The following is a 26,896-nucleotide window of genomic DNA, read 5'->3' on the forward strand; positions in this document are numbered from 1 at the left end:
GGATGACCTTAGTGTCCTTGGTTAATTTGTTCAAAGGATTTGTCGATTTCCCCTTTAGGGCCTCGTCCCTAGAAATGCTGAGCACTTTCTGTTTCAATTTGTTAAGTTCTTTTCTTGGGTAGCCTCTTTCTATGAATTTCTCCACCATTAAATCCATAGTGGCTACTGTCTCTGCCGGGTCTGAGGTAATTCTCCGCACTCTTAAAAATTGTGAGTACGGTAATCCCTTTCTTAATGGGAGCGGATGAAAGCTATCATGGGCCAACAGTGAATTCCTATCTGTTGGCTTAACAAACAATGAGGTTCTTAAGATGCCTTCCTGATGTGTAATTAACACATCCAAAAAGTGGATAGAACTTGTGCTGTGTTCAAAAGTGAATTTTACACAGCTGTCTGATCCATTATGTGATTCAAAAAAAGAGTCTAAATTCTCTATTGAGCCCTCCCAGAACAGAAGCAAGTCATCTATGTATCTCTTATAGTAAAAGACTTGCTCTCTTACTGGTGCATTATCATAGATGATACGTTGTTCAATATTGTACATGAATGCATTTGCGTACGAAGGGGCCACAGGGGACCCCATCGCACACCCCTTTAATTGACGGTAATATTTACCATTAAATGTAAAGTAATTTCTAGTCAAAATCAACAACAACAATTGTACAAATAATTCTATTGGGGGACCTTTATATAATGCATTATCTGTTATTAATAACTTGACCGACTCAATACCTGCATCGTGCGGGATGCAGGTATAAAGGCTGGTTACATCAGCACTGCACATAACTAAGGACTCAGGTAAAGAGCCTAATTGCTGTAATTGTAGCAATAAAGCTGTCGTATCCTTTAAGTGTGAGGGTATTGCCTGTATACATGGGTTAAGGTAAGCATCTAGAAAAGCGGAAATTGGATGGAACAGAGATTCCCTGGCTGACACAATAGGACGCCCTGGTGGATGCTGAAGTGACTTGTGTATTTTTGGGACCGTATAGAATAATGGTACCCGGGGAAATTCTACCTTTAGAGCTGTAAGAATTTCTGGTGAAATATCACATATATATATATACACTGCTCAAAAAAATGAAGGGAGGGGGGCGTGGCTTGCAATCAGCCTGATAGGACGTGTCCTAGGAAAGCTCCTGCACATTTTTGCCCTGAAAACCCCTTAAGTGCCAGACCAACGCTGCCTAATTTATACCCAGGGCACTCTTATGCTTCCCTCCCTGCCCTGCATCTAACGGGGATGAGCTGCGGAGCCGGAGTGTGGGTTAATCCCATACTTGCAGGTTGAGGACTCCCTCCTGAGGTGAAGCCGGGGCCTATATTTGAGGGACTTCCGACCAGACTTCTCCGTAGACCGAGCGTTGTGCTCCACCAAACGGCTTCTCTCCAATACACCCTCTGTCTGTGGAGCCTTACCGGGAGCTGCGGCGGTGGAACTGAGCCCCTGGAGCTGCGATCACGGAGCCGAGACGAGCTGCGGCCCTGCTCGCGGGGATCCGGTGCCAGCGGGCATCTTGGTGGAGGCGGGCGGTGGACTCCGGGCGCCGCGCTCATACGGGCAGCCCCCGTTAGCCACAGCCCTCTCACTGACGGTTTCCAGCTGAGGGCTGCGGGGACGGCACATAGCCCCCGGGCTGGCAGATCGTGGATAGCAGCAGACGGAGGTGAGGCTCGCTGGAGCTGGAGGGCGGCGGACATCTTGGAGGGGGCACATTCAGCATTCATGAGGTGATGATTCTGCTGCATGCTGGTGATATATCTTTATAGCCTGGAACAGCCTACACTATATATTTACTGGGCACAAGCTTATACAGTACATTCAGTGCTTCATACCTCTCACTGTTACCCAGTATTTTATAGGCATTGTCTGGACCTCACTCACCGCACAGTGTGCCAGAGCCCCCTGCTGTTGGTTCTTATATTGCATCCCCCTCACCTACTGCACAGATTCTGTACACTCTCCTGTAAATCCCTCTCCTGGTTTTAATATTGCCTCTCCGTCATAGCTACCTATACAGTCTGGCCCTGGTGTTCCTCGTGGCTGCTATGGTCTCTGGATGAATAACACCCCCTGGTCGGCCTGACCGCCTCATAACCCACCTGTGTCAGCTCCCAGTCTCTACCCCACCGCTCCCTCTCCCTTTCTATTGCAACTTTATTGGAGAAGATAGACCTCCCCTTGCCTGCATTCATTATGTCACAAAGGAACAAGAAAGCTCCCCAGGCTTCCGCAAACTTCTTCGGCAGCAAGGCTAAGAGTCCTCAGAACATGACGCACTCCCCGGAGTCCCCTTCATCACCACGTTGACCCTCAGATACAAGCAGTGATGTCCGGCCTCCTGGACGGCGTGCAAACAGCCTTTAAACAAGAACTGTCCAAAGCTGTCTTGGATTTTAAAACGGAGATTGCCTCACTTGGAAATCGCACTGATGCTTTGGAGACAAAGACCGATGACTTATGCCGCTCACAACAGCGTCTTGACCACAAACTTTCAAGGCTCCATGCTGAAGTTGAGACCCTGAAGGAGCGCCAAGAGGACCAGGAGAATCGATCCTGCGCAATAACTTGCAATAACGTGGCGGAATCAGTCCAGAGCTCTACGTTGCCCTCCTTCCTGAAAGACCTGTTACAGCATTTGGTTCTGGACTTATCTGATGAAGATTGCCTCTTTGATAGGGCACACCGGGCCCTGCGGGCCAAACCTTCAACATCACAACCCCCTCGGGACATTATAGCCCGTCTACATTATTACCGCTCGAAGGAAAAAATAATTGCTTCCGTCCGGGATTCCTCTGATATAGCCTTCCGGGGCATGCAATTGCAGATTTACCAGGACTTGGCTCCCTCGACCATTCAGAAACGACGGGACCTCCAACCGATTACTAGGCTTCTACGCCAACACCAAATTCGATACCGCTGGGGATTCCCCTTTCAGTTGCAGCTTTCTTTTAATGGCATCAATTATGCAATTAAGACCCTGGCACAAGGGCAGGAACTGCTTCGCAAGCATGACCTTCTTCCAGAATCGTCGTCCTCCTCTGTCGACCCATCTGCTTCGCCAAAATCACAACGACCCCGTCCACCTCAGCCAGACTGGAGGAGAGTGTCTCACCAGAGGGGTGAAGATGATGCTCCCCCCTGATTGCCCGCCCTCTTTTCTTTCATTGGTTTCTCTATGCCATTGCACCACTTTGCTGGAGGTTCCCCCCCTGGACTGGACTGACCGTCCCTGGTTCTTTGGACCTCCTTTGTTTTATGTTATATGTTGATTGATATATTGCCTTTTATGTTCTATGCCTAATGTTGAAAGTTTCTTTGAGTACTGAGGGCCCTCTGCGGAGCTGGTCGACCTGGTCCCTGCTCCGTGGACCCCCCTGGTTTAGTTCAGGCACTTTCTATGATCGTTTTTTAAATGGTCCACTTGTTATGTCTCCTATTGCACATTTTGCCTTCATGTTCATGGTCACAAGATGACCGGTTGGTTTGCGGTTTGGTCCTACGATCCCTTACCTACTATGTGGACCACATATTGTTGCTATAATATCCCCTTTGATGTCCCACTTCCCTCTACTTCCTTCCCATTTCTCCCCCCCTTTTTTTTTCTTTTCTCCTCTTTCCTTCTCCCCTTCTCCCCACCCCTACCCCTCTTGACACAGGTTTTATCTTCGTGTTTTATACTTTTTTGGCCTTGGCCACTTTATTCTTGGTCAGGCCGCACAGCCTGATATGGTGGTTCGCGCCACTACCCCCATGCTCCCTGCTTTGAGTACTTTATTGATTAGGTTTTTCTTTTGTTTGGCGGTCCTGTTATGGGCCCCGTTGCTACAGGGTTTCTGTCCGAATGGGTTTTTTCCTCTCTTCTTGTTTTTCTTTAGTTTCCTTCTGTGGCCGTCTTTTCTCTCACTTCCCTTTTCCCCCCCTTGTCCTTGTGGCGGGTCCTGGGTATCCATCTCACTTGCCCTTATTTTTTTATGGATAGTTGGGTCCCGGGAGGCCTTTGTTTTTATACCCCCTTTTTTATGATTCTCAATGAGATAATTTTACTCAGTCCACCATGCCCCTAAAGATATTATCCATTAATGTAAATGGCCTCAACTCCCCCAAAAAACGGACGGTGCTCCTGGGCGCCTGTAGACGTGAGAAAGCTGACATAGTTTTTCTTCAGGAAACCCACCTTACGGGCTCCCATACGCAACTCCGTGGTAGGCAGTTTACACAAACTTTCTTTGCTTCAGCAGATTGTAAAAAACGTGGGGTTGCAATTTTAATTAATCGTCACATTCCATTTACACATAGCAAAACCGTGGCGGATCCAGACGGTCGGTACTTGATGGTTATTGGTACCCTCCGCTCTGAAGTCCTGACTCTTATTTCTGCATATGCTCCTAACCAGGATCAGCCTATGTTTTTCCACTCCCTTTTCCGTCACATTGGCAAAGTTGCACAGGGCCACATTGTATTGGGTGGGGATTTTAACACCATTCTCGACCCCATTTTAGATAGGACTGGTCCCCCCCTTGCCTCTAGAGCTTCACGCACGCTTGCAGCCTCCCTTAAGTTTCACGACCTCCGGGACTTATGGAGTCTTTGCCACTCTGTAGCCAGAGACTATACCCACTATTCGGCCCCGCATCAGCACTACAGCCGGATCGATATGTTACACATTTCGTCCTCCGTTGCCTCTAAAATTGCTGATGCGGGAATAACCCCTTTCACTTGGACTGACCATTCCGGTGTTTACGTTCTCATAGATCTACATCATTCCACACACATTGTTCGTAAATGGCGATTCGATGAATCCCTGTTGCTTAACCCGTCAGTCTCCACGGAAATACACATGGCAATAGAACAATATTTTACTGAGAATATCACGCCTGATGTCTCTTCTAGTATAATTTGGGAGGCTCATAAGGCTACCTTAAGGGGTCTCCTTATGGCACGGACCTCCTCGCTGCGCAAAAAAGCGACGCAGGAGATACATTTGTGAGAGTCTCAAATAGCTACCCTAACCGCCCAGCATAAACGAACTTCCTGCCCTGCTTTATTTGCACAAATCACTAATTTACAAGGCCAACTGAACGCGCTTTTGTCCCGTCGTGCGGCTCTCATTCTGTGAAGATTAAATCAGAAATTCTATGACAAGGCGGACAAATTAGATTCCCTCCTGGTGAATAAATTGCGACATAAACAAGGGACTGGTGCAATTGACAAATTGTACTCCCGAACTCTGGGTGAGCCTACTTATGACCCTAAACAAATGGTTGATGAGTTTACGGACTACTATAGCTCCCTTTATAACTTGACGACCCCGACGCATTCCCCTTCCCTCGACCCGGAGAGGTTGCGTTCCTACCTGTCCTTGACCCCTTTGCCGGGCATCTCCGCAGCTCAATTAGACATACTAAATCAGGATATCTCAGTAGAGGAGACGTTAACAGCTGTAAAATCCATGCGGTCTTCAGCCGCCCCCGGTCCTGACGGTTTCACGGTACACTATTATAAACACTAAAGTGTTAGCCCCTCACCTTACCGCCCTTTTTAACCAGATCTTGGGGGGCGCATCCTTTGCTATGGCGACTACTCAAGCTGATATCGTTGTGATCCCTAAGCCTGACAGAGACCCCACTCAGTGCGGTAATTATAGGCCCATTTCATTGCTCAATGTCGATTTGAAAATTTAGGCGAAAATTCTGGCTTTGAGGTTGGCCCCCCTTCTCCCTGCTCTGGTACATCCCGATCAGGTTGGATTTATCCCAGGCCGACAGGCCTCTGATAACACCAGAAGGGCCATTGATATTATCCATTCTATCCACCGACAAAAGTCCTCTTCCCTGTTGCTAGCCCTGGATGCGGAGAAGGCGTTTGATCGCATTTCGTGGCCCTTCGCCTTCGCTGTTCTCCAACGCATGGGCTTTTCCGGTAAGTTTTATGATGGCGTCTCGGCACTGTATCGCAACTCCTCAGCGCGGGTCTCTGTCAATGGGGTCACTTCTTCATGCTTTGAGATATCTAATGGTACCAGACAGGGATGCCCGCTCTCGCCCTTGATTTTTGCCCTCGTCATGGAGCCTTTAGCGGCCAGGGTTCGTCTCAACCCGAATATTCCGGGGATTCAAATCGGCCACACAGAACACAAGATTGCACTTTATGCTGACGATGTACTGGTTTCTCTTTCAAACCCGACATTGTCACTCTCTCCTCTCCTCTCTGAGATTGACCTCTATTCGCAACACTCAGGTTACAAGATTAACGCTACTAAAACAGAAGTACTCAATTTTTACATTACTCCTGCGTCTAGGACACAACTTGAATCAACATTCCCATTCTCCTGGCATAACCGAAAACTCAAATACCTAGGTATTTATCTAACCCACAGACACCATCAACTCTTTCAAGCGAACTTCCCACGCCTTTTAGACCGAATTCGCTCGGATCTCCAAACTTGGTCTTCTTATTTCATCTCATGGATTGGACGTGCCAATTCTGTAAAGATGAATGTTCTTCCTAGACTTATTTACCTTTTTCAGACGCTCCCGATCTACGCTCCCCCATACGTTTTTAAATTCTTGCAGCATCAAACTTCCCGTTTTGTTTGGGCCAATAAACATCCTAGAATTAAACTCTCGCTGCTACAACGGCCTCCCGGGAGAGGAGGTTTAGGTATACCTAATTTTAAATACTATTATTGCGCAGCTCAGATGGCATCCTGTGTCCAGTGGTGTGGTCCGAGGGCGGACAAGGTATGGATTACTATCGAAGCCGGTGAGCTGGGACTCTCCACACTTTCTTCCGAGAGCCGCCCGCCCTCGTACCACCTCATCTCACCCAGTGGTGGCCCGTTCTTTATATATTTGGGATTTTGTAGTGAGGAAACATCAATTGGTCCCTAACCCATCCCCCCTCATACCCCTGTTCCATAACCCTGCTTTCCCTCCGGGAATGGTAAAATCTGCTTTCTCACTCTGGAAACAGGGAAATATTGCCTTCCTCAACGACATTGCCTCTAGTACGCCCTTTCCTTCATTTACTCAGGTTCAGACACAATACTCTCTCCCTCATAGTGAATTTTTTCGCTACCTTCAACTTAGACACTTTCACTCCGGGGTTCATACCACTCTCTCTTCTAGGCCTCTCACTACTCTTGAAAATATATGCATGCGACGCGCTTCTACGAGGTCTTATATCGGATCTCTATGCTTTACTATTGCAGGGCTCTGCTACATCCAGAGATCACAGAGAATTGGGAGAGAGATCTGGGTGTCACTTTGGATGAGGAGGAGTGGGGTGAAATTTGGAGTAATGCGTCCTCTAGCTCTATCTGTGTCAGGATAAAGGAAAATGTATATAAACTGGTATATCGTTGGTACTATGTACCTTCTCGTTTGAAGACGATGTACCCTGATGTTTCTGACTGTTGTTGGAGGGGTTGTGCTTCTGAGGGGACATACATGCATATTTGGTAGACTTGCCCGAAACTAGTACCTTTATGGAAAGAAGTTGTCCGACTTCTTTCGTTCCTATTTTCTACCCCAATCCCCCTGGACCCTAAATACTTTCTACTGCCTCTGGACCTCCCGACTTTAACTAAACATCAGAACAAGTTATTACGTCATGTGGCTACTGCCACGACATGTCAAATTGTGAAGGCCTGGAGGTTGCCCTCCCCACTATCTCTACAGTCCATTGTCGCTTACATTTGGTATATTTATAAGATGGAATATATGACCAGTGTCATTAGACATTCTGCCAGGGCGTTCGATAAAATCTGGGCACCTTGGCTCACTACTCAAAATGCCCCCTCCCCATTCAGTAGCTGATTAAGCTACGTACCCCACTTTTTATGTTGGCTGCCCGGACCCCGCCACTCGGACCTCCCTTCCTCTTATATCCATTTCCCCTTTTGCCCACGATCTTGTCTCCTCCTTTTCCTGTCTCTATTCTTCCTGTTCTCTCTCTCCCCTGGGCTGGTTGGCCACGCCATGGACCTAGAGGACTCTTTCTTCTCTTGCTCTATCTCTGTCGTCTCACTTAAATACAAAATAGATTTACTCATTTGATTGCTATGCTATTTCATTGTTGTATCTTAGTACTACTTTGTTTTTCTATGCCTGTGAAACGCACCGTTTCTGTATATTACTGTAAATCGACCAATAACTTTTAAAAAAAAAAAAATGAAGGGAACACTTAAACAACACATCCTAAATCTGAATGAAATATTCTTATTAAATACTTTGTTCTTTACATAGTTGAATGTGCTGACAACAAAATCACACAAAAATTATCAATGGAAATCAAATTTATTAACCTATGGAGGTCTGGATTTGGAGTCATACTCAAAATTAAAGTGGAAAAACACACTATAGGCTGATCCAACTTTGATGTAATGTCCTTAAAACAAGTCAAAATGAGGCTCAGTAGTGTGTGTGGCCTCCACGTGCCTGTATGACCTCCCTACAATGCCTGGGCATGCTCCTGATGAGGTGGCGGATGGTCTCCTGAGGGATCTCCTCCCAGACCAGGACCAAAGCATCCGCCAACTCCTAGACAGTCTGTGGTGCAACGTGGCGTTGGTGGATGGAGCGGGACATGATGTCCCAGATGTGCTCAATTGGATTCAGGTCTGGGGAACGGGCGGGCCAGTCCATAGCATCAATGCCTCCGTCTTGCAGGAAATGCTGACACACTCCAGCCACATGAGGTCTAACATTGTCTTGCATTAGGAGGAACCCAGGGCCAACCGCACCAGCATATGGTCTCACAAGGGGTCTGAGGATCTCATCTCGGTACCTAATGGCAGTCAGGCTACCTCTGGTGAGCACATGGAGGGCTGTGCGGGCCCCCAAAGAAATGCCACCCCACACCATTACTGACCCACTGCCAAACCGGTCATGCTGGAGGATGTTGCAGGCAGCAGCATGTTCTCCTTGGCGTCTCCAGACTCTGTCACGTCTGTCACATGTGCTCAGTGAGAACCTGCTTTCATCTGTGAAGAGCACAGGGCGCCAGTGGTGAATTTGCCAATCTTGGTGTTCTCTGGCAAATGCCAAACGTCCTGCACGGTGTTGGGCTTTAGGCACAACCCCCACCTGTGGACGTCGGGCCCTCATACCACCCTCATGGAGTCTGTTTCTGAACGTTTGAGTAGACACATGCACATTTGTGGCTTGCTGGAGGTCATTTTGCAGGGCTCTGGCAGTGCTCCTCCTGTTCCTCCTTGCACAAAGGCGGAGGTAGCGGTCCTGCTACTGGGTTGTTGCCCTCCTACGGCCTCCTCCATGTCTCCTGATGTACTGGCCTGTCTCCTGGTAGCGCCTCCATGCTCTGGACACTACGCTGACAGACACAGCAAACCTTATTGCCACAGCTCGCATTGATGTGCCATCCTGCATGAGCTGCACTACCTGAGCCACTTGTGTGGGGTGTAGACTCCGTCTCATGCTACCACTAGAGTGAAAGCACCGCCAGCTTTCAAAAGTGACCAAAACATCAGCCAGAAAGCATAAGAGCTGAGAAGTGGTCTGTGGTCACCACCTGCAGAACAACTCCTTTATTGGGGGGTGTCTTGCTAATTGCCTATAATTTCCACCTGTTGTCTATTCCATTTGCACAACAGCATGTGAAATTGATTGTCAATCAGTGTTGCTTCCTAAGTGGACAGTTTGATTTCACAGAAGTGTGATTGACTTGGAGTTACATTGTGTTGTTTAAGTGTTCCCTTTATTTTTTTGAGCAGTGTATACATATATATATATACATACATACAGTACTGTGCAAAAGTTTTAGACAGGTGTGAAAAAGATGCTTTAAAGAAGAAGTATTAATAGTTTATTTTGATCAATTAACAAAGTGCAAACTGATTGAGCAGAAGGGAAAAGTGAATTCAATCACTATTTGGTGTGACCACCCTTTGCCTTCAAAACAGCATCAATTCTTCTAGGTACACTTGCACACAGTTTTTGAAGGCACTTGGCAGGGAGGTTGTTCCAAACATGTTGCTTGGAGTACTAACCACAGATCTTCTGTGTATGTAGACCCAGTGATGTTGAGATCAGGGCTCTGTGGGGGCCATTTCATCACTTCCAGGACTCTGTTCTTCTTAACGCTGAAGATAATTCTTAATGACATTGGCCCTCATTACGAGTTGATCGCTCGCTAGCTGCTTTTAGCAGCATTGCAAACGCTAGGCCGCCGCCCTTAGCAGAATAGCGTATGAAAGAGTAGCAGGACTGCTTGAAAATCTTTTCCTGCAGTTTCTGAGTAGCTCCAGACCTACTCCTAGATTGCGATCACCTCAGTCCATTTAGTTCCTGCTTTGACGTCACAAACACGCCCTGCGTTCGGCCAGCCACTCCCCCGTTTCCCCAGCCACTCCTGCGTTTTAGCCTGACACGCCTGCGTTTTTTAGCACACTCCCGGAAAACGATCAGTTTCCGCCCAGAAACACCCACTTCCTGTCAATCACACACCGATCAGCAGAGCGACTGAAAAGCGTCGCTCGCCCCTGTGTAAAATTGCTTAGTTTTGTGTGAAATTACTTGGCGCGTGCGCCCTGCGGCCCATACGCATGGGCAGAACAGCCGGTTTTTAGACTGATCGCTATGCTGCGAAAAATGGCAGCGAACGATCAACTCGGAATGACCCCCATTGGCTCTATGTTTTGGGTCAATGTACAGCTGCAAAATAAATTTGGAGCCAATCATACACCTCCCTGATGGTACTGCATGATGGATAAGTACCTGCCTGTATTTCTCAGCATTGAAACACTTACAAGTTTGGGCGGTAATTCAGCAAATGGAGTTGGGGATTTGATCAGGATTAATTGTGTCCTTAATACTGAGAAATACAGGCAGGCACTTATCCATCATTCTGTAACATCAGGAAGGCATCTGATTGGCTCCAAATTTACTCTGCTGCAGAAAATTACCCCAAACATCCAGCCAATGTTATTAAGAATTATCTTCAGCGTTAAGAAGAACAAGGAGTCCTGGAAGCGATTATATGGTTTCCACAGAGCCCTGGGTGTATATTTACTAAGATAAGTGTTTCTGCCGAATTGGTGGGAGTTTGAACTCGAATTTTATCGGTCGTATTTTTCTGCAACTTTTTTAAATAATTTTCGGGAATGTACTAAGCTGCCGAGTTTTGTTTTTTTCGTATTTTCCGATGTCGATGTTATTCATATTGTCAGGCAGTGTTTTACGGGAGTGATGAGTAAAACACTGCCGGACATAACACAATGAAGCCCGGTCAGATCGGTGAAATCCGTGCAGGGCTTCATTGTGTACAGTATTAAAAGAGTTAAAAGTGTTAAAAAAAATTGCATGGGGTCCCCCCTCCTAAGCATAACCAGCCTCGGGCTCTTTGAGCCAGTCTTGGTTGTTTAAATACCAGGGAAAAATTGACTGGGGTCCCCCCGTATTTAGACAACCAGCACCGGGCTCTTGGGCCGGCCCTGGTTCCAAAAATACAGCGGACAAAAGACGTAGGGGTCCCCCGTATTTTTAAAACCAGCACCTAGCTCCACTAGCCGAGAAGATAATGCCACAGCCAGGAGACACTTTTATACTTGTCCCTGCGGCCATGGCATTACCCCCCCAACTAGTCACCCCTAGCCGGGGTACCCTGGGGGAGTGGGGACCCCTTAAATCAAGGCCCCCCCCCCCCTCCAAGGGACAGAAGGATTTGAGCAAGCTTACATCCACAGAAGCTCTATGGTTAGTTCTCCGAGAAATTTGGAACAACCTCCCTGCCAAGTTCCTTCAAAAACTGTGCAAGTGTACCTAGAAGAATTGCAGCTGTTTTAAAGGCACAGGGTGGTCACACCAAATATTGACTTGAATTAGATTTCTCTTCCGTTCATTCACTTTGCATTGTGTTAATTGAAAAATAATAAAATATTAACACTTCTATTTTTGAAAGCATTCTTACTTTGCCGCATTTTTTCTATACTTGCCTAAAACCTTTGCACAGTACTGTATATATGGAATGCCCACATATGAGAGTCATTGTTGCCTGTTACTGTGCAAAGCTATTGAATGCTATCACTACAATGTATCCTGGAACGTGGAAATATCTAGCTCACATATTGCAGAGGAAGGAGTTACTATAATTCTATAGGGAGACTGCCAAAGTTCTGCTAAACACTTTCCTGTAATATTCCCCACACTTCAGCTACAGTACCCAGCCTAATGCCTGACATTGTATCACTTCCCATGTCCCACCCAGAGGACACGTTTCACGCTCAGAACTGGTCATAATTGTAAAACCACCAACATATGGTTCCCAAAGTGTACACTAATCTATTTAGAACACAGATATTGTCACATATAGCCCGCTATAATCACATGTATTCCTCACATCTGCTGAATTCCGTGTGCTGCATTTTCTCCACTGTCTACTTAATGTACTGAGACCTCAGCTGAACTCACGGCTCATGTACTCACAGATTCGGTAGCCAGAGATCATGGCTCATGTCTTTCAAGGCAGGTCATGTTGTGAATGGTCAAAGTCTGATCCCACGGAAAGAAAGTGAAACGTTCCTCTGATCAGAGCAGGATATAATACGTGCTTTGTCCAGCAGAGGGCTCCTAGGAGGGATTGTCACACCACAGAATGCAAGGAATTCTGGGCGTCTGCTGAATGCATGTTTCATATGTACTGTATATGGGGGGTCATTCCGAGTTGTTCGCTCTGTAAATTTCTTCGCATCGCAGCGATTTTCCGCTTAGTGCGCATGCGCAATGTCCGCACTGCGACTGCGCCAAGTAAATTTGCTATGCAGTTAGGAATTTTACTCACGGTTTTTTCTTCGTTCTGGTGATCGTAATGTGATTGACAGGAAGTGGGTGTTTCTGGGCGGAAACTGGCCGTTTTATGGGTGTGTGTGAAAAAACGCTACCGTTTCTGGGAAAAACGTGGGAGTGGCTGGAGAAACGGAGGAGTGTCTGGGCGAACGCTGGGTGTGTTTGTGACATCAAACCAGGAACGACAAGCACTGAACTGATCGCACTGGCAGAGTACGTCTCGAGTTACTCAGAAACTGCACAGAGATGTCTTATCGCAATATTGCGAATCTTTCGTTCGCAATTTTAAGAAGCTAAGATTCACTCCCAGTAGGCGGCGGCTTAGCGTGTGCAAAGCTGCTAAAAGCAGCTTGCGAGCGAACAACTCGGAATGACCCCCATGGTATCTATCTACATACCCTCCAACTGTACCTTTTTGGCAGGTACAGTACCTTTTTTTATGGTCTGTACCTGCCAAAAAGGGCTTTGTACTAATTTTTGACTCTCCAAATTAACATCGAAAGTATATGAAAGGGGGTGTGGCCACACCCCCTTTACCCATGGCCATGCCCCCTTTCCTAATTTGAACCAGTTTTCATGTGTAAAATGTTGGAGGGTATGTATCTATCAGTGATGTGCAGTGAGCTCAATGGCTGGGGAGGCACTGGCTATAGTATCAGAGCCAGATTAAAGGCCCATACACACTAGAAGATATTGTGAACAATATAGTTCATTTGGGGCTTTATGAGCGATATCGTTCACAATATAGGTGGTAATTAAGAGTTGAAGCCTAGCACAGGGCTGATCCGCCCAGCATGTCAGGCCCTGTCCCCCCCTCTCCCCTGCACAGGTACGAAAGCATCGCACGGCAGCGATGCTTTTGTACCTGCCGAGTAGCTATTTGCCAGTGCAGCTCCTGCACATTGACAGGGAGCTACTGGCCGTGTCCCAGGTCGCAGCGGCTGCGTGTGACGTCACACAGCCACCGCGGCCCACTGAATGGCTTGGACACGCAGTTGGCACGCCCCCTCCCGCCCCATGACCACTTCTGCCTGTCAATCAGGCAGAGGCGATCACAGCCAGTGAGATGCTGATAGCATCTCACTGGGCTCCCGGGGTGCGCACGCGCAGTGCGGCCGCTGTGCGTGCACACTCCACACAGTAATTCGCTGCCGTGATCCAGTCTGAATTACTCCCTTAGTCCAGTGTGTATACGATGAACGATGTGCACCCCTGCCCGTCGTCAGCTAGGATTTTTATCTTCTGAACATGCAGCTCAATTTTGCCTATATCTTTCATGTAAAAGTGTATATTATTCAGTGTGTACACGGTGAACATTGAACGACGGACGATATGAAGGATATTCATCATAATAGCCACTCTGGTATGCCAGCCCATTATTTAAATTAGCCACCATTAGTGTCCCAGATGATGCTAGCAATATCGTTCATCGTTCATATCATTTGAAAAATCGTTCAGTGTGTATGCACAAAGGGGGTAATTCTGAGTTGATCGCAGCAGGAACTTTGTTAGCAGTTGGGCAAAACCATGGGGGTCATTCCGAGTTGTTCGCTCTTTGCCGATTTTCGCAACGGAGCGATTAAGGCAAAAATGCGCATGCGCATGGTACGCAGTGCGCATGCACTAAGTATTTTAGCACAAAACTTAGTAGATTTACTCACGTCCGAACGAAGAATTTTCATCGTTGAAGTGATCGGAGTGTGATTGGCAGGAAGTGGGTGTTCCTGGGCGGAAACTGACCGTTTTCTGGGAATATGCGGAAAAATGCAGGCGTGCCAGGATAAAATGCAGGAGTGTCTGGAGAAACAGGGGAGTGGCTGGCCAAACGCAGGGAGTGTTTGTGACGTCAAACCAGGAACGAAACGGGCTGAGCTGATCGCAGTGTAGGAGTAAGTCTCGAGCTACTCAGAAACTGCTAAGAATTATTTAATCGCAATTCTGCTAATCTTTCGTTCGCTACTCTGCTAAGCTAAGATTCACTCCCAGAGGGCGGCGGCCTAGCGTGTGCAATGCTGCTAAAAGCAGCTAGCGAGCGAACAACTCGGAATGACACCCCATGTGCACTGCAGGGGAGGCAGATATAACATGTGCAGAGAGAGTTAGATTTGGGTGGGGTGTGTTCAAACTGCAATCTAAATTGCAGTGTAAAGATAAAGCAGCCAGTATTTACCCTGCACAGAAACAAAATAACCCACCCAAATCTAACTCTCTCTGCACAATATCTTTCATCAAGTATGCCTCGAAGCTCAAGGGAAATCTTTCAACAATATCTTTCATTGTTCATATTGTTTAGTGTGTATCGGCCTTAACTCACATACTGTATAAATGACTAGGTAGTGAGTTTTGACTATACAAATGATTAGAAAAAGATGATATGAATAATACAGAGATTATAAATATAAATTATAAATATCTTCTTTGTATTATTCTAGTAATTTTAGTCAAAAATCTGGAGCCCTGCCTATCCTTACCTCTATCTATCTATCTATCTATCTATCTATCTATCTATCTATCTATCTATCTATCTATCTATCTCTCTCTCTACTGTATCTCTCTACTGTATCTATCTATCTATCTATCTATCTATCTATCTATCTATCTATCTATCTATCTATCTATCTATCTCTCTCTCTACTGTATCTCTCTACTGTATCTATCTATCTATCTATCTATCTATCTATCTATCTATCTATCTATCTATCTGTCTGTCTGTCTGTCTGTCTGTCTGTCTGTCTGTCTGTCTGTCTATCTATCTATCTACCGTATTATGGGACCTATTTATCATCACTTAAATAGCCTATTACGCATATTTTATGTAATGGGTTATTCATCATTAAAGGTTCGTAAGGCTGCCTAATATTCACATACCTCCCAAGTGTCCCAATTTTCGCGGGGTAGTCCCGTTTTATTGGGACTGTCCCGCTGTCCCACCCACGGGCCTCAGTGTCCCACATTGGGGGAGCAGTTGGGAGGCTCCTGTCAGTCACTGCGCCTATTCAAGGGAAACAGAGGGACTGGGGGCATGCCAGCGGAAGTGCTGCCCACGCTCCCATAGTGACGTGTAAGAAGATATTTCTAAATAGGCAAGGACCCTATGAATAGATATACCTGGTATGCTAGGTGTAAATATATGAATTGTTTATAATATACATATTGTAATAAAAGTGTAACTATTTTAAGTATATAATATATATGGGGATGCTGGAGGACGATATATTCCTATGGGTATTGAACTATGGGATTATATGAGTAAATTGTCACAAGTGGGGATAGAGAGACTAGTCCAGAATCCCCTCGTGCTGTAAAAAGTGTGATCGCATGCGGGGGAGGACTTCAAGCAGCGCACGAGGATAATGTCGGTTAGAGACCGTTACCCCCCGGGAAGAGGAGAGCCGGAACGGTGAGGCTGACGGAGAGAGACGGGGTGGAAGGCTATATGCGGCCAGCCGAAGGGAGCTGAGTGACTGGCGGAGGAGGAGGCCAGAGAGCCGAGCTGGGGGAGCAGCGGATACCGCCAACCTGATCCATCTCCCGGAGACTGATGAACGGAGGCAGGCGGGCGATGAGCTGTTGTGACAGAAATAACCCCAGCTGTAACCAGAGCCGCTAATGATGCTGCAGGTACGCGGGGAGCGATGCCCACTGCTGTTATAGCGCTGCCTATAGTGTGAAACGCCCCTATCTGATACTTGCCCAATAAGGGACATAAAGGGCAGCACAGCAATAGGAGCAAGACAAAGGGAATACCCTCTTGAGGGGGGGCCAGTAATCCTATATATAATTACAGCCCTGAAATATATAGTGCAGCACAGTCAGAGGAGCAAGAGGAAAGGGACTACCCTTTTGGGGACCAGTAAGCCTGCCTACTAACAGCCGCACATAGGTCCATTATACAGCCAGAACAGCAAGGACCAGGAAGGTAAATTCAGGAGCTTTATGTGATTTACATGGTTTTCACTTAATAATACCCCCTACACAGCGATGGGAACTGAGGAGGAACTTTGATAACGGGCTGTAAGTGCGTATGGATGAGGGGCTTTAGGGACGCGCAGCACTGCCCAGCCAGGTGAACCCGGAGATGTTGCATAGCTGGTACGGGGTATTGCTTTTACACAAGTGCCGATAAACCGCAACTATACCCCTCTACCAGTATAAATATCCCCTCCAGTGACAGAGAAATTACTGAGATAAATATCCACTCAGTGGCAGTAGAGGGAGTCACCGCACCTTTCACCTCCCCTCTACCTATCGAACTCATCTCTGTCAGGAAAATAGGGAAGCTGAGCGACCTAGCTCAGGGAAACGCGTTAAGACACCACTGTGGAACGTAAACCTACACCATTTGAGATTGATCCAGATAAGGACTTTTCCATTTTTCCAAATTGGATGCAAGAAATAGGAAACAGCCCTCTCCTGTGCTTATACATCCAGCAATCTATGGAAACACCTTGAACTCTCTACACAGATGAACAACTACCATCCCTTGTGGAACTGTGTATGAGGTAACATCAGGTCATTACCAGCTGACTGTGCAATTGCTATACAAGGAGGAGGGAATCCTTATGCATATAAAGTCCGGGATCATAAGATAATGGTTTGGTTCCTACCAGCAAAGTAACTACCAAAATCTCAGAGCCAATGTTTTATGAATTATCCAAATTTGATGTATACATATATTAATTGAATGTTTAGTTTTATGCAGCTTTTTTATATTAAAAATTAATTTTATAATCAACTGATCCAGGTATTTATTGAATTGGTAATACAACTCCTAGCGCTGGTAACCCCTTTTTTATTGTGTATATAATTTTGAGGGGTCTGACAAACCCCTTCCAGCTGCTGTGGTGAATAAGAGGGTATTTCCTATTTTTTACCAAGGTAGAGTGGAACTCTGGGGAAGCAACCGTAGTAAGTGATCAAACCCCTTGCCGTGGAATTGAGTGACACACCTAGGAGGAGAATAAATATATATATATATATATATATATATATCTCCTATATAATAGCCCAGATCTGTGATCTTGTGATTCATTTGCTAACGCTGGGCGGAGTCACAACAGTGGGCGGAGTTAGTCAAATGAGTCACAGATCTGGCCAAATCTATAGGACACTAGGAGCAGCTGCAGAAGCAGATAGTATGGACATGGCACAGGCAGGGTGCATACCTCCCAGCTTTCACACACACACACACACACACACACACACACACACACGGCGAAAAGGGGGCGTGGCTTCACGGGAGGGCCCCGTTTTCGTCAGTGAGGGGGCATGCCCAGCGCTCTGTGAGCTGCTGGCATGCCCCCAGGGGCTGATTATGAGTCCGGGGGGCACAGGGTACTTGAGACAGGGGAGCCCTATCTCATTGCTGTGCCTGCTGTGGGTTGGGGGCGTGGCCTAATAGCGGTACGCGAGGCCACGCCCCATTATGCAAATTCCGGGATTTTTTTTTTTTTTTTTTTTTTTTAAGGAATTTTGGCCCCTCAGCTAGGGCTAAATCCAGAGGAGGTGGTCGCTCCCCCTACACACCCGCACAGGCAGAAGAAAGCAGGGAGACTGCTGCCTCCCTGTAACACCACAGACCTGCCAATACGCAGCAGCGTGTGCTGACTGTAGCACAATGCTGCCGCTGTTGCTGGCAGGACGGGGGAGCTTCTGAGCTGGGACAGAGCTACTCGAGCCGGGGGGGGCCCTAAAACTGTGGGGCCAACGGTACGTACCGCCTGCCCCCCCCCCTTAATCCGGCTCTGCTGCTGGAACCCCCCCTTAATCCGTACCCCCTGATGCCCCCTCTCCCTCTGTCTCCACTATTCACAGCTGCTCTGCTAAGCAGAAGAGCCAGTACAGGAGCTTTCCAACTGCTCCCCCCCCCCACCGCAGGACACTGCGACCCGCGGGTGGGACAGCGGGACAGACCCCAAAAAATGGGACTGTCCTGCAAAAATTGGGACATTTGGGAGGTATGGGGGTGTGTGAGGGGGTATGCCATACTTGACCCCCACATCAGCATACTCAGCAGGGTCTCTCTGGCGGGGAGGAGCGTCACATTCTGGCACACTCCACGCTTCTTAGCTGTAGTTTTGTGGGTCACCAGCCGCTGTGCACTTTCCGTACTGCCTCTGTTATCTCCAGCCCCTGCGACCCCACCGCTAGCTGCAGCGCTGCCACCCGCAGTGAGTTGCGCCCAGCTCCTTCACACACTTTAGCCGGCGGGTAGCGCTGCAGAAGTCCGCGCTGCTTGCAGGCTCTGACCCCCTCCTCCCTCCAGCATCAGCGTCTCCTGGGAGCTAACCAGTCACTCCCAGTCTCCCCTTACCATAGTGCCCAGCAGCCGTGAGGTCTGCGCCACGTGCATGCTATGACCCCCTCCTCCCTCCAGCCGCAGCATCTCCTGGGGGCTAACCAGTCACTCCCAGTCTCACCTTACCACAGTGCCCGGCAGCTGCGCGAGGTCTGCGGTGTGTGACTGAGGAGGGGGGGGGAGTGATGCGGACGGGCAGAGGAAGCAGGAATACAGCCTAAGAGAGTCAGCCATGCCAAGTGTCCACCAGCAGCAGATGCCAACAGGTTGGAGTGGAACAGCAGCAGCCAGCAGCAGTGACTCCGCTAAGACACATCTGTCTGTCACCACTGTTCTGTCCCTAATACCAATCTCTCCCGTGCCCTGTGTTCTGTCATGTCCCTGTCACCCCTGGCCTTGACCTGCCACCCTTATCCTGGCCCTTTCACCCTTATCCTGGCCCTGTCACCCTTATGCTGGCCCTGCTACCCCTATCCTGGCCCTGTCACCCCTGTGCTTGCCCTGTCAACCCTATACTGGCCCTGTCACCCCTGTCCTGGTCCTGCCGCCCCTACACTGACCCTGTCACCCCTATCCTGTCCCTGTCATTTCTGTCCTGGCCCCGTCGCCCATGTCCTGGCCCCGTCACCCCTGTCCTGGCCCCGTCACCCCTGTCCTGGCCCCGTCACCCCTGTCCTGGCCCCGTCACCCCTGTTCTGACCCCGTCACCCCTGTTCTGACCCTGTCACCCCTGTCCTGGCCCAGTCAACCCTGTTCTGACCCTGTCACCGCTGTCCTGGCCCTGTTACTGCATACCCTCCAACTACCTTTTTGGCAGGTACAGTACCCGCAGCACCTCCAGACCTCTCCCCAATGCACCACACCTCCGCACCTTCCCCTCCAACACATGCGGCACTCCACCCCTCCCCCACATGCTGTGCCTCCAGACCCCCTACACCACCCGCGGCTCCCACTCCTCCGCCCCTTCACCACCCCCAGCAATCTCCAGGCCCCCTCCACCATTCACCCCCCTTACATGTCTCCCCCACACCTGCCCCCCTCCACCCGCAGCATCTGCAGACACCCTCCTCCATCCGCGGTCCCCCCCTCACCCACCCCTCCCCCACCAATGGCACCCCCGCACCTGCCCCACCACCACCTGCAGCACCTCCGGACCTCCTTCCCCATCTGCCGCAACACCCGTACCTGCCCCTCCCCTACCCATGGCGCCTACGGACCCCTACCCCACCAGTGGCACTCCCGCCCCTTCCCATCCCACAGCACCTCCGGAACCCTTCACCCATCTGCAACATCCCCACACCTGCCCCTCCCCCACCCATGGCACCCCTGCCCCTCCCCCACCTGCAGTGCCTCCGGACCCCTCCCCCATCTGCATCCCCCACTCCTCTGCCCCTCCCCCACCTGCAGCACCTCCCAACCCTTCCCCATCCGGGCCCCACCCCCACTTCCGCCCCCCCTCCATCCGCAGCATCTACAGACACCATCCGCAGTACCCCCCGCACCCGCTACATTCTGTACATTGTGGCCTGCAGGTGCTGTTCACGCCGTCGCAAGGGGCTGCGCCTCCTTCACCATCGCACACCCTTTCATTGTGCAATATTTAACCACTAACAAAGGAATGCAGGTGATACTCCATATAACACAAATATTGAACCCCAGAAAGGCATGCAAGGGTTAAGGGGGCGTAGCCCCTTGCGACGGTGTGAAGAGCGCCCGTAGGGCGCGATGAAGCACCTAGTATATATATATATATATATATAATTCTAGACTGGTATTATCCACAGGATCCCATCATTAGCCAAGCGTGGCCCAACTATCATCACTGTACACTGGGCCCCAACTGTGCACCAACGTGTTACCTCAATTACTCCACCCAGAGAGACACAGAGACTGGAGTAATTGATTAGCGATAGTATTACACTAGGTAATACAGTAAGTCTTAAGACTAATTACCTTAGCAATTTTTCTACCTAACCGGTTATGTTGATTTTTTGTAATGCATGCAGGAGGAAGTGTATAGGAATTGGTATACATTAACATAGTAATATTTATAGAGTGTTAGTGTTGCTAACAGTATAACATTTAAATAAAATGTAAATTCTGCTGTTGTGAAAATGCACTGTATTGCTAAACAATAAATACTTACCAGGACTACCGAACTCCGAACGAACACGTCATTAAGGGATCTGGAAGAAACGAAAAAAACAAGCGGTGGTAAATGTAGGTAATAAGTTATTATTGAGTAAAGTGTATTGATATATACCCTTTCTTGGCTTTCCCAAGCAAGCCTATAATATCCATAACGCTTGGATGGAGGCACACATAGTCTACAGTGTAGTACAACCCCATTACCATTAGTGCCACTAATTTGGGAGGGGTTACAGATGGGAAATGGGGGCGTGGCTTGCGGTAATCCTTTAAAGCCACAGTTCCTTTTATATAGGCCATTCCCCATTGCCGCGCCAGGGAGTCCCTTCTTATCATCTCTCGATGTTGGGAGGTATGAATTAGTAAACTACGAAAACACAAACTTTTCAGAGTTTGCATGCAAGAACAAAGGCCAACTTCGGAAAGACTTTTGTTCTCAGGGGCCCCCCTAAAGTAGCAGTTATGCTGATCACGGGAACAGCTGGTTTTCGTAGAAGCTGTTCCTGCTCTGGAGCAATGCTGAATTGCTCCTGTAAAAAGTATACCCCGTTGCAACTTGCTGCAGGTTGGATACTTAAGCTGGGTACACCTTAGACCAGCGGTGGCCAACCCGCGGCTCTCAAGTCGCATGCGGCTCTTTCTTCCTCCGCATGCGGTTTGATCAGCTCCCGCCTCCTACTGACCGGCCAATCAGAGCTTGCAGACCATCAGCTAAGTCTCCTGATTGGCTGCCGAACTGCGAGCTTTGATTGGCTCACGGATCAGCGCCTAATTGAAGATAGACACCACCGGAGACTGAGGGGCAGGAGAGGTGCATGCTGCACTCTCCTCCCCGCCCTCACAAACAGCAGCAGCGCGGTGAGCAGCACTTGAGGGAAGGGGCACCGTGGGTACATGTGTATCTGGCACTGAGGGCATATCTGGCACCATGGGGACATGTGTATCTGGCACTGGGGGCATATATTTATCTGGAAATGTAGGGACATGTGTATCTGGCACTGGGGGCATATATGTATCTGGCACTGTGGGGTATATGTTTATCTGGAAATGTGGGCACATGTTTATCTAGCACTGGGGTCATATATGTATCTGGCACTATGGGGCATATATGTATATGTATCTGGCACTGTGGGGCATATATGTATCTGGCACTGTGGGGCATATGTGTACCTGGCACTGTGGGGCATATATGTATCTGGCACTGGGGGCATATATGTATCTGGCACTGTGGGGGCATGTGTATCTGGCACTGGGGGAATATATGTATCTGTGTATCACTGTGGAGGCACCCATTTTTTGGCGTTTTTATATGTATATGCCACTGTACTGGGGAATTATTTGTGTGTGGCACTGTACAACATGACTAAAAACGAGGTTATGACACAAGGTCATACTCCTACAAACGTCATACCGAAGGGTGTGCGCACAAAAATGGGGCGTGGCTTTGGAACAACTAGGCCATGCCCCCATTTTTGATAGTGGTTCTTACCCTTTACTAAAGATCTTTTCTGGCTCTTTGCCTCTGACCGGTTGGCCACCCCTGCCTTAGACAATGTGTGGACCCAGCGACAGGGCTGGCATCGGCAAGTGCGTACACACTTGCTGATTCCGGCAGCGGTGAGCATCAGTGCAGGGGGGAGCAGGGGCCATACACTGCCTTCACTGTCAATGTTGCCCGTCGGACCTGCATGCGGGCGTGTGGTAAGGTAAATGGCTCCGGAGGCACTGGCTAGTACCAGAACCAGATGTGTACACGATATGTGAGCCAAAGGGTACATCTGGGCACAGGGCCGGCAACAGGGGGGGGGTCAAAGGGGACACCTGTACCAGGCCCCAAGGATCAGAGGGGCCCCAAGTATATGCTGCTTAGTAACCTGGCAGGGATGTGAACTGTCTTGCCCAAATAGGGCAGCTATAGGCAGTGTGGGTGTAACCTCAGAGTGACAGGAGCCTCTCACACACAGTGACTGTGCGGCATGAGTATCCGGGTCCGTCTCTGTTGCAGGCAGTTACGGGACATGGCAGCAGCTCCACTGGCCAGGATTCCTGTACCCTGCGCCTGCCTTTTCTGGTGGGGTGTGAGGCCTGCATGGTTCCTGCTGTGCAGTGTTTGGGTCTGGATACTGGGAAGTCTCTCCCCGGAAAAAGAGTGGATTGGTGAGTGGATGCAAGTCTTTGGCATGGGGTGGGGGAGCTGGGAATGCAGCATGGAGTCATTGGGGAAAGACAGACAGTAGGCAGGAGCGGTCCTAGGTGCGGGCAAGCAGTGCCTGCGCCCGGGGCGCTGCGGCCTGTCACCCCGCAGGCACCGCCGCCTACCCGCACCCCACTCCCTGCTCCCCGGCTGCAGCGGATGCCGTGGCCTGTGTGGGCGTCCGCTGCAGCCGGCCCCAGTGACAGACACTAGAGGTCAGGATTGACCTCTAGTGTCTGTGCGGCGCTGCTATGGGAGAGACGTCATGACGTCTCTCCCATACAGAGGAGCCGGCGGCCAGACGGAGCGGCAGCAGCAGCCGGTCGGGAAGCAGGAGCGGGGCAGCGGTAAGTATTGTTTTTTTATTTGTGTGTGTGTGTGTGTGTTAACGGGGCACTGCAGCAGAGGCCACAACTATTGGCACAACGGGGCACAGCAGCAGAGGGTACAACGGGCACAGCAGCAGAGGGCACAACTGTTGGGGGCACAGCAAGAGAGGGCACAACAGGGGGCACAGCAGCAGAGGGCACAACTATCAGGGGCACAGCAACAGAGGGCACAGCAGAGGGCACAACCATTGGGGGCACAGCAGCAGAGGGCACAACTATTGGGGGCACAGCAGCAGAGGGCACAACTACTGGGGACACAGCAACAGGGGGCACAGCAGCAGAGGGCACAACTACTGGGGGAAAAGCAACTGTGGGCACAACTACTGGGGCAAGTCTACTGGAGGCAAAGCAACAGGGGGCACAGCAAAAGAGGGCACAGCTACAGGGGACAAATCTACTGGGGGCAAATCAACTGGAGGGCACAACTACTTGGGGCAAATCTGGGGGCATAACTGTGGCCACGCCTCTCCCCTATGAAGCCACGCCCCTACTTTTTAAAACGCGGGGGGGGGGCGCCAGTGGAAACTTTCGCACTGGGCGCCACAAGGTCTAGAACCGGCCCTGACACTAGGGTGTGTGGAAGGAAGGAGAGAAGGAGACTCAGACTGTGATGTATGTGGGGGAGGAAGGATATAAATATATATTAACAGTTTCTTATATAGTGCAGCAAATTCCATTGCGCTATATATATATATATATATATATATAATCTGAGGGGTCCCTACAGCTATCACTGTACGGGGCCCCAAGGTTTCTGTTGCCGGCCCTGTCTGGGCATTATAAACAGGTGCAGCACTATATACTGCTGGAAATTTGGTGAGTTTAGATTAGAGCTGTGCTGTCTGGAAAAGATAGGCAGGGGAGACACTGCCTCACCTACCATAAACTTTTCACTCCAGAATTTTGACTGTAAAATTATTAGAATAATACAAAAAATATATTTTTCATATACTTTATATAGTCAAAACTCTGGCGTATACGTTAGTATGACAGGAAAAGCTCTGCCTCACCTGCCTCACCCCACCGATCGTCAGTGGAGCACATATTGTTAGCGACATAGGGGGTGATTCCGAGTTGTTCGCTCGCTAGCTGCTGTTAGCAGCATTGCACACGCTAAGCCGCCGCCCTCTGGGAGTGTATCTTAGCTTAGCAGAATTGCGAACGAAAGATTAGCAGAATTGCGAATAGAAATTTCTTAGCAGTTTCTGAGTAGCTCCAGACCTACTCACAAATAGCGATCAGTTCAGTCAGTTTCGTTCCTGGTTTGACGTCACACACACGCCCTGCGTTCGCCCAGCCACTCCCCTGTTTCTCCAGACACTCCCGCGTTTTCCCCTGAGACGCCTGCGTTTTTCCGCACACTCCCAGAAAACGGCCAGTTTCCGCCCAGAAACACCCACTTCCTGTCAATCACACTTAGATCACTTCAACGATGAAAAATCTTCGTTTAGGCATGAGTAAATTGTCAAAGTCGAAAAATATTGCAGTACACACATCACGTACGAACTACACACAGAGGGCCTCCGCGCGTGTACTTGTTCTGCTGTGCGTACACATATTCGCAATTTGCGTATGGTCGCTCCCGCGGTCGTGCGCATCAGTGCGTGGTATGGGTATTTATGGTAGAGTTTGTGAACGCATGGAAAGCTATCAAAACACATTACATATTTAATCCAAATAGTGCACAATGTACACATAGTCCCCCTGCACCACACCAGAAAATAACAACAGTTTAAATGGTTTCAGAACAAGGGGATTCACCTTTACAGAATAGGAGGGGACAGAACAAGGTCATAAGGTGGTGTTTGGTATCCAGCTGTAGGGTATTTTAAGGGTAACATTCCGGTGTTGGTTTGAGGAAGATCGCATGTTCCTGCGGATAGTTATGTGCAGAAGCAGAATATAGATATAAACTGTATTTACTGTACATTATGTATGCGGTGGGAATCCAGAGGAGACACCACCCACAAGAGCAGTTAGAACAGATATCGCCCACCAATTCAAATCGACCTATGACCTCTCCTGTACTGTAAAAGTGCATTCCTGTGTCCAATGGACAAAGGGATTACAGTATCCATTGTATTGCTTTTGGAAGAATTGTATAAATAAAGCCTGCTGCAGCCTGGTCTGGCACAAGACTCACAACGTTATCTATTAGATTACGGAGGACCGGACCGGGAAGCGCACACGAATATACTCACGTATGTACCATTGACTGTAGCCATTATTCTGTTATATTGTCTTATATTGTATTGTATATATTGTAACCCCCTTTCAGCAATATTACGCTGTGGTGTCGGAACCCAGTGATTTAACTACAAATCGGTGTTGTCTCTTCCTTTCCCCGCTATGGTTTAAAAATGTATTAGTAGCGCATTGCATTGCTGTATAAGGTTTAAAGCGTATTCATTGGGTGTGTACGGGCTGCGGGTACATTGTACCGTCAGCGCAGCGTTTGTACACAGAGTCCGTACATCATACGGGACTCTGTACGCTAATAGCGTAAAAAGTACGTAGCGTGTGTACCAAGTATAGCGGCCGCAGCGGCTAAAGTTTTAAATTGTGTTTAGAGTGTATAGAAGGTATAGCTTTTCATTCCTGTATATAAATCGTCCGGTTTTCCACATATCCACAGCCTAACAGGTCACAGCAGACTTAACCTATCAGCAAAAGGGTGGACAGGTATCCTACGTATCCTTTTCTTGGTCGGTGGATGCACTGAGAAACCCTATTTATTTGCTGATTAGATGACGTCTGCTCTGTATGGTTTGTAGGGATGCTGGTAGAACTCGTAAGGTAAACAGAGAAAAAAGCTATTTAAAATCTGTGAATTTATTTTTGGCGCCAAATGCGTACACAACAAAAGCGTACACCCATACTCTTTGTACACCCGCTCACATTGTTGCCATAGGACTGATTGCTAGATTCATAATATAAATATTAAGGAAGTAAGTATAAAACACAAACGCAGTCTGGCCTAGTTATAAAGGTTTATACAGAAAGAAACTGTGTGGCGTGTTAAGTGAGCGATTATAGTTAATATTGCTCACATTTATAGAA

General features: G+C 48.6%; 1 protein-coding gene across 1 annotated transcript in view; it reads right to left on the reverse strand.

The window, feature by feature from the left end:
* The window catches only part of CARD19 (caspase recruitment domain family member 19), an 87,780-nt gene extending 75,242 nt beyond the window's left edge, over positions 1–12,538 (reverse strand). The window contains exon 1 of the mRNA XM_063940797.1: positions 12,448–12,538. Coding sequence (XP_063796867.1) covers positions 12,448–12,469 — 22 coding nt within the window. The 5' untranslated portion in view covers positions 12,470–12,538. The remainder of the gene's footprint in view (positions 1–12,447) is intronic.
* Between the last annotated feature and the right edge of the window lie 14,358 nt (positions 12,539–26,896).

Source organism: Pseudophryne corroboree, chromosome 9 (genome assembly GCF_028390025.1).
Source record: "Pseudophryne corroboree isolate aPseCor3 chromosome 9, aPseCor3.hap2, whole genome shotgun sequence".
NCBI classification, from domain to species: Eukaryota; Metazoa; Chordata; class Amphibia; order Anura; family Myobatrachidae; genus Pseudophryne; species Pseudophryne corroboree.